The following is a 14170-nucleotide window of genomic DNA, read 5'->3' as shown; positions in this document are numbered from 1 at the left end:
AGGGAGAAATTGACGGACGTGAACAAACGCAGCCTGAAACAACTTGATCGAGCCTGTCTTCCATCTGACTGCATAGCACAGTGGTGTAGTTTTAATGCAGTCTCCTGGCAGCATAAAACACTATAATCAGGCGTTTGTCATTAAAGGAGCAGCCACAAACAACTTGACCTTTGTATACTGAAGGACGCTGTCCCTCTGATCTCTTCAAATGATGTTGTTGCACCAGACGTTCATTATTTCGCATTGGCAGGATATTGTGCTGTGTATGAAGGTTTATACATGAATAAGTTCACTACTGTACGTGTAGGTGAGCAGGTACCCAACTACCTAACATTACACAGCCAGCATCTCTGTGATAACAATCTCCTGCCATTGTATGGAAGCAGGGGTGTAACTAGAACTTTATGGGCCCCATAGCAAAAATCTTTATAGGGCCCCCCCCCCCCCCGAGACTGTATGGTGGCGAGAGTCTAATGGTGCGTACACACTGTGAGATGTTCCGTGCAATGCGATTCAAGATCGCATGGCATGGCGTGGCATGCATGCAATGGCATACAATTTTGACTATATAGTGTAGATCTGCACTATATAGTCAATGCAGCCAAGACTTTCTGCCTGCGATACGGGAGCAGGCACTGGGATCACAAGGGTTAAAACCCTTGCGATCTGCATGTTATGCCGACACGAAGTTGACTATATCGTCAACATTGGAAGGCAAATTGTACCGTGTGTACACACTAAAAGATAGAAATTGTCAGGGAAAGAGAGGAAGACAGTATCAGAGGGCAATAAAGAGAAATGTGTGTGTGTGTGTCAGGGTGAGAGAGAGGGAGATCAAGCTGGGAGGACATTACTGAGACAGGAAAAACAGGTGGGCATAGACAGATTGGGGGGCATGGACAGATAGAGTACCATACTAGAACACAGATATGTACAGACAGGTGAGAAGGGGCCATAGATGGACAGAGCACCATATTGGTGTGTAGCTGAATGGACATACAAGGGGGCATATGTGGACAAAGCAGGGCCAGATTGGTAACTTAAAGTATAGGTGGGATTGTATTTAGGAGAAAGTCAGAGAGAATGCGGGGAGGCTAACACATTGAGAGGTGCAAAGGGGGAGACTGCAACATACTGAGGAGAGAGGGGAAATGTGTAAAGAGAATAGAGGAGGAAAAGTGAAATCTGTCAGACACAGAGATGGTAGGAAGGTCTGACAGAAGGTTCAGGGGTGGGCAGTGTTGCAAGTAAGGGGGTACGGCGTGGTACGGAGTACCTGTAAGAAATATGTTGCAGGTACGCAGTACCACTTATTCCCTGACCCACTGTCAATTCTATTTTTATTGTAAGTCTAAATATAATGCATCCGCAGCCCGCCCACCCAGTGTTATGATTGGTGCTGTATGCAGCTACTGGCTACTGCTGATTTAGCCTGTCACACGGTGCCGACAGCATGAAGAGCAGGCTCCACAATTGTAAGTACAAGCTGCCCGGCTCTCCCCAAGCAAGAGCCAACCCACCCCCAGTCATTCCCTGTTTCTCATTCCCTGTCTCCCAATGCCATGCTACTATTGTCATTAATACCCCTTTTACACCAAGTGAGAAACCCAGGTTGGACACAGGTCAGTGTTGGTGTAAAAGGGGCCACCCTGGTCCAGTAACACTGGTTTCCTACCCAGGTCCTGACCGAAGTTAAACACTGGTTAGACCTGGGTCGTGGGTGGTGTAAATGGTCCCAACCCAGGTTCCACAGGGGAGCTCACATGGTTGATGCTGTACTTTTATACCGCTATGTGTCCTTGAGCACTGAATAAAACTTTTTGAAAAAATATTTAACAAAATAAACAAACCGACATTTTTCAATGCTAACTTTTCATGTCTTTTTTATTTTATTTTTTTAATCAATGACGGAAGGTTGACTGGAAGTTTATCAGTCCTAAAATGGACATTTTTTAATGTCATCCAAAGGGAAAAGCAGGGCTGACCCAGGTTCAGTATAAATGGCGCAGACCTGGGTCCGACCTGGGACATAGTGCTGTGTAAATGGGGTATAAAGCTGGGTTCAACCCTGGAAACTCCTGTGTACAAAGATCAGGTCTAACCAAGGATTTTGGTTTAAAGTGGGTATAAGTCACTCCCCTAGCTTTGTGTGACCATGCCCCCTCATGACACATGGCCACGCCCATTTTTGGTGGAAGCTATCAGTACCACCAAGAAAAAAATTCTACTTGCACCACTGAGTGTAATATTATTTGCAGCAAATTAATGGGTCCATATTTTTGGAGGAAGTTGAAATTAACTCCCAACTACTTCACATAAGGATCTTCTAGCATGAAATGCCATAGTAACTGGTGTTAATAAAAACAAAATACAGACTAATATCTTTATATTAGTGCAGATAATATACAGAGGCAAAAGTTCAAAACAATCTAAATCAAATGTTATCATTTATTTTTAGAGTACCCTTCTTTTAATTATAATTTATGTGTAATTCTTATGGTTACTTGTGTATTTGCAGGGTGCCTAATTTACATACGTACGCAGGCGTAGTGAAATCACATTGCATGCTTTCGTGCCGTGCGATGAGATTTCACTAGTTAATATGGTACTTGTATATTAGCACTGCGCCCGTTACGCAGTTAGCGTAGCGGCGCTGTCAGAATCAGCGTAGTGTTCGTGCGGCAGCGTAGATAGCGTAGTCAGTCAGAAATAGCGTAGTTATCTGCTCCCGGTCAGATTCAGTCAGAGGTGAAGGTGAAGTGACTGCGTAATGGCTGCAGAACCTGTCACAATGTTCACCTTGCCACGGACAGAGGAGGAGGCATTGTTTTTTTTTCCAGCAGCATCATTTGCTGCCAGTGACACAAAGTTGTATTAATGGACACCCAATGCGCTTAAATATGAAGGAGTGCAAGTGGCGCTGCCATATTAAAACGTGTCGTAAGGTGGTGAGCCTCCATGCTGCACATTGGTTTCCGGGTTGCCATTTACCTTTTCTTACGCATATATGGTTTATTTATTCATGGGCGGAGGAGCTCACAAGTATATCTTTCTGTGAGCGGCAACTTAAGTTGTCAAATAAAACAACGGTGCTATACAATAACTTGATGCGGGAGGCCTGTACCGTGGACTTAATGTCACAGCCCCAACGCTGTATTGGCGGTCCAGGGAAAATCGTTGAAGTCGACGAGAGCCTCTTTGTATAGAGTAAAAGTCATGTGGGACGGATGCTGCCTTAACCGTGGCTATTCAGAGGCATTTCAAGAGACACCGGTGAGTGCTTTGTTACACCTGTACAAAGACGTGACGCCAGTACCCTGATGGCCGCCATCAATCAATTCATTGAACCAGGGAAACCATCTACTCCGATTGCTGGCGTGCCTATAACACCAAGCAGCTGGAGCAGGCAGGGTACCACCATGCTCAGGTGAACCACCGGTTTAATTTCGTAGATCCAGAGACTGGGGTTCACCCACAAAACATTGAGCGCCTTTGGGGATCCTGTAAAATGGCGCAACAAGTGTCAAAGAGGCCCGCTACGCCAGAATCTCGACTCCTACCTACAGGAATTTATCTGGCGAAAGGCTGTCGGCGCAGAAAATGCTTCTTTATGCACTTTCTCTTCTTCCAAAGGCTGATGCATAATCAGAAGAATGACTCTTATTATTTTCTTTGTTCTTGATTAATTGTTATTGTAATTTGTTAATTTGATATTATCTTCTTTATTATTAAGTAAAATCCAGTTAACACGTCATCATTACTGTCTCGGATGTATGATATGGCAGGTGTGAATGTGTTCCTAAAACCCCCCCCCCCCACTATCCACGCCAGCCCAAAGCGTGGCGAGCGCAGCGAACCCGCAAGGGGCCGCGTTACGCGTCCTCCCGACCTTTTCATACCCCCACTATCCACGTCGGCGTGTAGTTGATTTTATAAAGTGTGGCAAGCGCAGCGAGCCCCGCGAGGGGAAGTGGATTACTTTACATGTTTTCCGTGTCCGCTCGCCACGCTTCAGGCTCAGTGGCTCGCTGAACTTTATAAAATCAACTCCACGCAGATGTGGATAGTGGGGGGTATGAAAAGGTCGGGAGGACGCGCCACGCTTCGGGGTGACGTGGATAGTGGGGGTGTGCGAAATCCCACTGCATCACATAGACTTGTACACTGGGGGTGTGATGATAAAATCGAACCGCACGCAAAATCGCATGTGATTTTGCGTGTGATGCGATGTGATCCGCGGTCAGAGTGCAGTGAATAAATTAACTAGTGAGATCACATCGCATGGCACGAAAATGTGCCATGCGATGTAATTTCACTACGCATAATAGCCAACTAAGCAAATAGCTTAGTGGGCGACCTACAAATACACAAGTACCTTCTTATGTTATGGTTAGTCAAAAAGTATTTATTAGAATCATCTTACCTTAGGTTGTTGTTGTGGTGGTGGTGGTGGAACATAAGGTGGGTCAGTGATGTAGGTCTTTTTACTATTGGGAGGTGGATATGCTCCAGAAGGTTGCTGACCCATTGCAGGTGATGAAGAATAAGCAGGTTCTGCTTTCCATCCTCCTTGTTGTGCATACGGAATCTCAGAATTGTTTCTTCCTCCATATCCCTGTGTAGCTGTATAGTAAGGATCTTGATACTTTACTTGATTACCCTGTGGATAACCAAAACCAGGATCTGCATAGCGCACAGGTTGTGGTGGAATATACTCTGGTTCACGTTGAATTGATTTTTGAGGAGCGTAGTACTGGTTTGGTGAAACATTGTAAGGCTGACCTGGCTGGGGACCTGGTGGGACAAAATGAGGGCTAGGTTGGGCAGATTTAACTTGCACATTAAATGTAGGTCGGTTAGGTGTGGATGCTGTGGCATAAGATGCAGGAACAGGCTGAGGTCTCTGTGCTCCTGGTGATCCGGCTGGTGCAGGCTGGGAAGTAGATTGTGGCTGTGGCTTTGCAGCAGACTTCTTTGTTGCAGTGAGAGGAGGTTGGGTTGGTATAATCATCCGTTTATGGCCGGTTACTGGAGTTCCAGCTGATGGATGAGTCAGTGTACCAGTTGTGGAACCAGAGCCCTATTATGAAGAAAAAATAAATAAATAAGGAAGCTTATTTTAGACAGCAAAACATGAAAAAAAGAAAATCTGCAATATTTTTCCATAAAAATTGTTTAAAAAAATAAAAATAAAAAACATTAACAAACTTAATATTTAAAGATCGACAATCACACTTTCCTCCAGATAATTTCTCTTTACAACGCAAACTGTTTATGGTTTGTTGTTTTTTATAAATACCAAACAAAAACAATTGTACTGTATGTTACATGGTAGAAGAAACCTTAAAAATATTTCAGTGCAAATGCATTTTCGTTGTTGTAAATAAGCACTTATGTTGTGTCACAAACTTTTAGAGTATCATCCAAAGTAACTCTATTAGGCATGCCACCAACTTTTCTATATTCTTGACCAGAGACTTTCTCTCAAAATATGTATCTATTTCACTAATGCAACATTATTCATTTTTCCAGATCGGAAGCTATGCTCCTCGATGTACCTCCTGACCTAGGGCCTATTTTATGTTCTTCCTACCCATTTACCTGGCAGTCTTAGGAGTATATATTACCTCCCATTACAATCTTTGTACTCTGAAAATATACCTCGACTTCTGTCCAGGCTTAAAACAGGACCTCGCTAGGTGGAAGCCACTTATTATTTTGTGGCTGGGCAGGATCGTGGCTATTAAAATGTATGTGATCCCACAACTATTATATAATTTTCAAACTTTACCTATAAAAATCCCAGTCAAAGTTCTTAATGATGTCCACTCTGCTCTTTTGGAGATTTGTCTGGAATGATAAGACTCCCAGAATCGCCTTTTCTGCTCTTAAAATGCCTAGATCTGAGGGTGGTAGGGGCTATCCTGATGTAAAGTTTTATTTGGCCTGTCACCTAAGCCAGGTAGCTGCCACCTTTGCTCCACCACAAACCATCTCTTGGGTTGATTTGGAGGTGGCTTATTTGGGGGTTTGTCTCTAGACTCATTATGTGGTCTTGCCAAGCCCCATAGGTCTTTGCTGGCTACCCCCTTACCATCTCTTAGATTCTGTGTGGTGATCTGGGATTCTTCATATTCTAAATACAAAAGTTCTACTGCTTGTTCTCTCCTTACCACTCTGTGGAGTAACCCTGCTTTCCCCCCAGGTAAGTCTTCATCTATTCAAAGCATGGAGCTCTGCTGGCCTTCATGTACTTTATGAGCTTACTGTACAGGGTTCTTGGGCTTTCGTAGATGATATTAAAAACTAATTTTCCTCCTTTTCTCCTCCCTTTTTTGAATGTTTCCAACTCTGCCATTTTCTCCTGTCTCTTCCTCAATCTGACGCACTGCCAATCCATTTGAGTCTATATGTCTTAACTGTCCTCTATGCAAAGGCCTGATCTTTTCTGTCTACTCAATGCTAATTGAAGTTACTGCTGCATCTCCTAGTCATCATGAAAAGGATTTGGACCTGGACCTGGGACCGCCTCCTGACGAATCTTGTTGGAATGAGGTAAGGGAGGGCATAGCTAAAAGCTCTATCTCCACTCGACTTAAAGAAACATCTTACAAACTATACTATAGATGGTATTACACCCCTGTGAGGCTCTCCAAAATGTTTACCTCGTCTACTCCTGTGTGCTGGTGTAATTGTGGCCATAGGGGGACGCTCTTCCATTTTTGGTGGACGTGTCCTATTTCCCCTTTTTGGGCCAGGGTGTTACTTATCTTGAAATCTATCTCAGGTCTCCCACTCTCTATAGACCCATGGTCGTTACCCCTCGCTCGTCCTTTTCCTTACCTAGACCCTTCGTTGAACAAATTACTATCCCATATCTTAACGGTACCCAAGTAACTTATCGCTAGGAATTGGAGGTCCCCTGCTCCCCCCCCACCGAATTGGCCCTAATTATGTCTGGTCCATAGCTGCAACGGAGAAAATCCCCTATTACCTCCATGATTGTCCCCATAAATACAATGTTGTCTGGGGGGGTGGGTGTCGGGGCAGCGAGGGGGATCGGCGGCAGGCTCCATTGCCACGGGGCACGCGAGCGTCTCATGCGTGCGCGCCCCTGGAAGTAGAATCGCCAGCCCCTGCAAAGATTAGCACGGCTACATCTGTACTATGTTGAGTGAGGAATTACGCATCTCAGTTTGGCAATCTGGGTTTGGCGGATGTCGGAAGAACTGCATTATACTAGCTCAAATATGGTGAAGGAGGAATAACTGGCCCAAACAGATCCATGGCCTCAATCCAATTGAGTAAATTTGGGATAAACTGAAAGGTACTTGTGTAGTTTCACGGCGCCAGCAACTGAAATGATGATTGTGAGCCAACATCAGTGCCTGACCTCATAAAACCTCCAAAAAAAGAATGGACACAAATTCCCACAGGAAAACTACAACATCTTGTGAAAAGCCATCCAAAAATAGTGGAATCTGATATAGCTGCTAAAGGGAGGCCAACTCCATATTAAAGTATATGTATTTAAATACAATGTCCCTGTTGGTGTAATGGCCATTCCCCCAATAACTTTTGTCCATTTAGAGTATTATCCTGACTCTTTATTGCATATGCTGTTTAATGTCTCCACTTCTCTAATAACATATTTGGGTATGGTGCAATATCAAACATTATTTTGTCAATTTTAGCATCTTACAATGTAAAAGTGACTGTCAATGCTTGAGAAGACTGTTATTTAGCAAGTAAAGGTGTAATTATTATAGGATATAGTTAGAATGATTGTTTTAGCTAAAACTGATCATTAAAAAATGGAAATCTATTGAAAACATTCACAGAAACTTCAGTCTAATCATCCAAGATCTCAAGTTAAATTATATGTGAACGTAACATTCCACTTTCATTGTATTAGACAATGAAAGGTCTTTAAGACCACATTTAAGCGTAACCATCTCTATGACAACAGTGTAAAAACATTTTGTGTTGGTGAGTTCCAGGGACACAATAATACATTACAGCTCTTTAGCACTGGAACACAATTCTCTTAGGTTGCGAAACCTACAGCACATTAAAAAAAATATATATATCTCCTGAAAACCAGCAGCATATATTTTTTATGCAGATTATCAAGTACTGACTTTCGCATAATTGATAAAAAGGAACAAACTTTCCATATACTTAACATGTACCTATATATACCACAGAATAATTTCCCTTATTTAGCAAACATTGAAAGAACGCTATCAGTATTAGAGGAATTAAAATCCAAAGACGAAATGTACTTACTGTACTTGCAAATGTGCAAGTAGATTAAAAAGCCAACATGTACTGTATGTATGCTTGTAAAAATTATTATTAGAGACTGAACAACAGAACTTGACAGCTGAGTAGATTTGGGAGAGCTTTAAGTCTAATTCAGGCACATCCAATACGCCCTACCAAATAAACATGTCAGGCTATTTCTTCCTAAACATCCCCTAATAACACTACTGTCCTGTTTTAATGCATGTACCCTTGGGCAACAGTTCTCTTGGCAAGTAGAATGTCTAACGCCTAAATCGCTCTAATTATATAATGAATTATAGATAGCGGCGAGCCGGCACTCCACACAGCTGATCATGATGGGCCTGTGTGCCTTTGCAAATATGTATAAGCAGCAGGTATGGGGACTCAGACTAGAGCTGAGACGGTCCAAAGCACGGCACTACAGGATATGTGCATGGATAGAGAACAAAAAGCGGCACTCAATCGGGATTTTCACAGAAGTATATTAGGCAAAAAAGCAGTCCAACGTTTCGGGGATTATTCACCCCTTTGTCAAGGTGTGGGTGATATATATATATATATATATATATATATATATGAGGTACAACACTTGCTGTGTTCTTTATCTTGGGGAGTGCCTCCATCCACAGACTGTATTTCGGACCCCTGGCTGGGGTAACCTAGGATGGCACCCTACTACTTAAGGTGAATACTGGGAGTGCTACCCATATCGACACTGTATGTATATACACACACGAGTAGCCAAATTATTACAACCACTTGACACTTATATGCAGATTGGCCATTACTTCACGCTGTTGCCGCTAGAGGGCGAGATAGATATTAAAAGGGAATGCAGGACAAGTGAAGCATCAATTATATATACATATACACACACATATTTCCAGAAAGACGTAGACACCTGAAAGACCAACATGTTTTTCAGTTTTTGATGTCAATGTCGACACATGGATCCCCAATTAGTGTAGCGTCCTGCACCCAGCACATTTTACCATTCCTAAACCATTCACCAACCATCCAGATAACATTTAAGTGCCACTTGCTGTGCTAGAACACAGAGTGCTACAGCAAAAAAAGTCTGTGGTAGGTTGAAGGACCTCAAAACTATGCATCATTCAAAACCTACAGTAAAAGCTCAAATCACTAAGTGCAACATCTCGTTTCATAGTATTTTGGAAAACACTTTGCGGGTTGGTGTACAAGATTATGGCACTGAGTAGGCATTCCCAGCAATGAATCCAAAGACAATGTAACACAACATGCTCTCCATAATATATACACTATGAGCATTCATACAGAAGATAAACTTATAAAACGTGTGTGGTACAGCCAACAGACAATGTCTAGGTCGGCAGTCATTAGGCCAATATTGACAAAAGGTTAACACATCAAAAGGTCAACATGAGTTTTTATGTTCTTTGGTGTCGATGTCCACACCTGAGCACATGGAATCCTCAGAATCCTGCTGTTCCCAACCAAGTCCAAAAAGAAGGAAAAAAAAACTCAATCATGTGTCAACCTTTATATTTAACAAACTTTTCTTGTTAAACCAGTTGGTGTTGACCTAGACACTGTCTGTCATCCATCCTGATAGCAATAAAAAAGATTGCAGTATTATGGTGTGTGATTTGTGCAATGAATTTTGACTGTATAGTACACAGAGCAAATTGCACCGAGCTATGCAGCACCCGATCCAGATGCAGGGCATCGGTATAGATTGTAGAAATAGACCTTGCAGCAGAGTGTAATTTCTACTTTGTTGGAACCAGGTCCATGCTGCTCAATGTAGCATGGGCCCTGCTCCTACACCCCCCCCCCACCATCCCTCCCACCCGGTCCTGGCGGCTACCACATCGGCCTGTGTGAACACACCTATAGACCTTTCAGAATTTGCCAGAGAAATATTTCAAGAAAAAAAAAGTGAACCATGTTACCAAGAATACATTCTTGAACATCCATGCAACAATAGAGAATGAAAACAAGAAAACAATTACTACAATTATAAACCAGTGTTCTCCTTGCACTTCTCACATTTTAGACAAAGAAATTCAAATGATTGTCCTCTTATTGTTATTCTTACTTAAAACATGAATTCAGAACCATAGTAAGAGCCAAAATTATAGTTGGATGTAACGCAATGTGCAGCTTTACATTTTAATGTGAACAAGCACCCCCCCCCCCCCCCCCCACCCACCCCAATCAAGTGGTTTGGGTTGGAGGGGCTTCCAGACATTCACAATGTATAGTAAAGGTTGTGCTGTAAGTTTGGTAATGTGAATTACAGACAAAATGGAGCAACAAGACTATAAACAACTCAAAATCTAGCGCAAATTGGGAATGGGTGATTACAATAGCCAAAAACCTACATCTGATTAGATAAATGTGCCTATACACACACACTAATGAAAATGAGGCTCAAGTACAGCAATTGTGAAATTACAGTATACTGAATACTTCTTTAAAAGAAGAAAAAAAAAGTATGCTTACTATTTTGTTTGGGAAATCTGTGCATGTTTATTAGTGTTGTGTGGTAATTTACGCACTCTAAAGTACCAGATTTTTTTTTCAGGGAACCTTAACCCCTTGAGTGGTTGCCGCAGAGGGCTGGAAAATTTCCGGGCATACACAAATATGAAATAGGTGTGCGCCAGTGGTGTCCAGGTGTGCACCACTGGCGCAGCACCTCTAGAGCCCCCCCCCCAGTCACTCCCCCAACGCTCCCATCACCTGTGCTCCGGCGTGCACGCCAGAGCTCTTCTAACCCCGCTCCCGAGCCACCTGCCGCCATACTTTTCGTAGCAATGACGTCGGCGGCAGGCTCGGGGATGTTCGGGGGGACTCAGGAGTGCTCAGGCACCCGAGTACTCCCGAGCTGCCGCGAACATCCCCCAGCCTGCCGCCGACGTGACAGGCCGGCGGGTAAGGCAGCGGGGACAGCGGCGGCAGGGAAGCTCCGGCGTACTAACGCCGGAGCAGAGGTGAGGGGCTTCCAACTGTGGTGGGTTTTGCTAAGGCAGGACAAACCTGCCCTGGTAGGTTTGTCCTGTCCCAGAAAATCCTACCGCTCAAGGGGTTAAGAAGGATTGGTACTTTCTCATCTTTGCGGCCACAGCTGACGCCAGTTACGTTAGTCGCTTTCAGAATAGCATCATCGTCCCCTCACAGGCTCGCTCGACACAACTTTACTAAAGGTAATAGATGGTGGTATGGACAAAGTAGGGTTGTGTGGACCCAGGGTGGTGCAGGTTACAGTACCTAAGTTCCATAGCGTAAACGGTGGCCATAAAGATGAGGAAGTACGAAAACATTTTCTTATTGAGAAATTTAGAAAACAATATGCAATTAAGTAAATTGTGTTTATGTCATCCATATGTTCAGTTATGTGATAAGGGACAAGACTATTACATCTGCACACATTTTATGACTGCTAGCCACAAGCACTGGTTTGGCCTATTACTTTTCCCATAAATAATTTGAATTGTTCCTGGAGCACCAATCCAAAACACCCCTGTATGTCCCTGAAGTCCCACCTCTTTTATATTCCAGGTGCATCTTCTCTAGTTACAATATGTGCAAGGGGAGGGTTCTGTATTTGATATCTCTGCAGAGTTCAATGTTTCACGTCTACGGCTAACTGAAAAAGAGTCTTTGAATGCAAAATTTTCCTTCTATCGCATTTAGAGATTTCCATTTTGCATTTAGTGCTAAATAAAGTCCTAACTCCATACATTCATAGCATATAGAAACGCACATGGTCACAAATATAAAGGCCTGACATTGGATTCTTTGGAACTTTGCATCTAAAACGACATTTTAACTGCAGATCAATATTTCACGTACAATGCAAACTTCTGTGATTTCAAATAGATAAGCATCTGATATTTTGTTCTCTCATAACAATGTAAACAGGAGAGGTTTGATTGCATTGGAAAAGCATTAACATCTGGTCAGTACAGACATTATTACTGAGGCATGACAGACCTATGTCTCAATCCTGCAGAACGCAGTGAGCTGGAGTGATGTTGCTACAGCAACGAGGAGTGCTACAATAAGGATGCATCCCTCTGCAGATGCTCTCTACGTATTACGAGTGTTCTACATGTTAACATCAGAAGAATACAGAATTTATAACAATGAACACCAACATAATACCTTTTATTATATTACTGCTCAACAAAATTGAGCTAGTTCAATGACTAACTAAACCAAACGCAATATGACTTCAATACTTTGGTGGACCATGCATCTTCTATGACCAAGTGGTATACTGTACAGCACTGTGCCGAGGCTTAAGGTTAACAGAAAGCCATACAGTATCTATTAAATACATGGAAGATTCAATAAACTTTTAATTATAAGGATACACAAAGTATCTGCAGGCATGTGGCATTAACACTCTTCCCCTCAATGAGGTGAAGTACCGCAACTGACCACTAGAGGCCGCTCTATAGAACAAATCACTATTTTGTGTGCTAAAACATGTCCTAACAAAAAGTGAGAGTAATTTTTGCAGAGACACCAATCTGTGTCAAACTTGTTGGATATGGAGAGATGGAGCTGAGAAGACAGATTGGAGGTAGGAGCAGATAGGGGATGGAGAGTCTGTGGGCTAAAAACTGTCACAGCTCAATTTGAAAGTAAAAAACGGTCACTGCTCAAAGTGAAAGTACAGTGCAGAAGCCGTCATTTTGATGGGCATTTAACTAAAATTTAAAAAAAGACCACAGACTGGATAAGACAGAAACAGACACATGGGTAACGAAATTCACTGACGCTAGTAGGAGTTGCCTGTAGAAATCTCTTTGGTACAGAGTGGCCCTGCTCTCAAAATTAGAGCAAGCAGACAGTGCTGTTAGGGAGAGGTCATTGGTGCCATGGAGTGTGCATGGGAAGAACAAGAGGTAGGAAAGGTCTTGCTCAGAAGAGACCAGATAGTAGGGGAAAGTGTGTTCACAGCTGGATGATGAACTGGAAAGAATCAAATACAATTAAAATACAAATACAATACAATACAATTAACTAGTCACTCCAATGACTAGAAACTGCCCAAATAACTTATACTGTAGTGCCTATACTGAAATATTCAGATATGCTCATACAACTAAGTTTCTATATCTGTGCTTTAAAATGTCAGTCACAAATTACAAAAGAAGCAGTGCCATCCGATCTTTCTGGCATCCGGCTATTTGTTGTGTGGTTTCCAATTGTACTGATATTTATTGGTTATCATCAATATGAAGGAGCAAACTAAAAAGAAGAAAACTAACTGTACCACTCCTCCTTTTCTCACTGTCACTATTGCACATTGTACATTAACTTCTGCCCATCTTAATTAGAATGGTCCAAACCACGGGAAAGCTGGCCAAAAAAGATGTCTGGCCTATTGCTTGCTTACGTATTTCATTTGCCAATTCTAATTTCTTTTTAAGACCAGATTACATTGGGAAAAAGACAAAACAAAAACTATATGCTTACCTTTTATGCAACCTCCATTTTAATGAAGTTGAAATGTAAACAAAATGACAAAATTGCATGTCACCGTTAATCGAAAGAATCATTTCAGACATGTGATACATCATCTTTACAATAATATATGACTTTACTATATTACAAGAGGAGACAATACATTTCATTAAAAGTGTGGTGTCTGAAAGTATCCCAAGACATCGATTCTGCAAAGCAATCAATACTGAACCGTGCACAGTGCCCGAAGGCCACAAACTGTCTAATAGACTTCTACAGAAACAAGTAGTAGTTTATATGCGAAGATGTAGTGTAAAAATGCTCATAAAACATACTGCTAACACAGCCATATTGATATAAGCAGCAGACTATAGTTGTACTGACCAACAAATAACCTTTATCCTCAAGTTCATATGCT

The 14170-nt window shown here is 42.3% G+C and overlaps 1 protein-coding gene across 6 annotated transcripts in view; it reads right to left on the bottom strand.

Moving 5' to 3' along the window:
• Positions 1-14170, bottom strand: part of LPP (LIM domain containing preferred translocation partner in lipoma) — a 306990-nt gene that overhangs the window by 104861 nt on the left and 187959 nt on the right. For all 6 annotated transcript variants that reach the window (XM_083177528.1, XM_083177530.1, XM_083177527.1 and 3 more), the window contains one exon: positions 4424-5080. In XM_083177528.1, the coding sequence (XP_083033654.1) occupies positions 4424-5080 (657 nt within the window). The remainder of the gene's footprint in view (positions 1-4423; positions 5081-14170) is intronic.

Source organism: Crinia signifera, chromosome 3 (genome assembly GCF_055691185.1).
Source record: "Crinia signifera chromosome 3, ASM5569118v1, whole genome shotgun sequence".
Lineage (NCBI taxonomy): Eukaryota > Metazoa > Chordata > Amphibia > Anura > Myobatrachidae > Crinia > Crinia signifera.
Note: the sequence above shows the minus strand (reverse complement) of the source record. Positions and strands in the feature narration are given on the sequence as shown.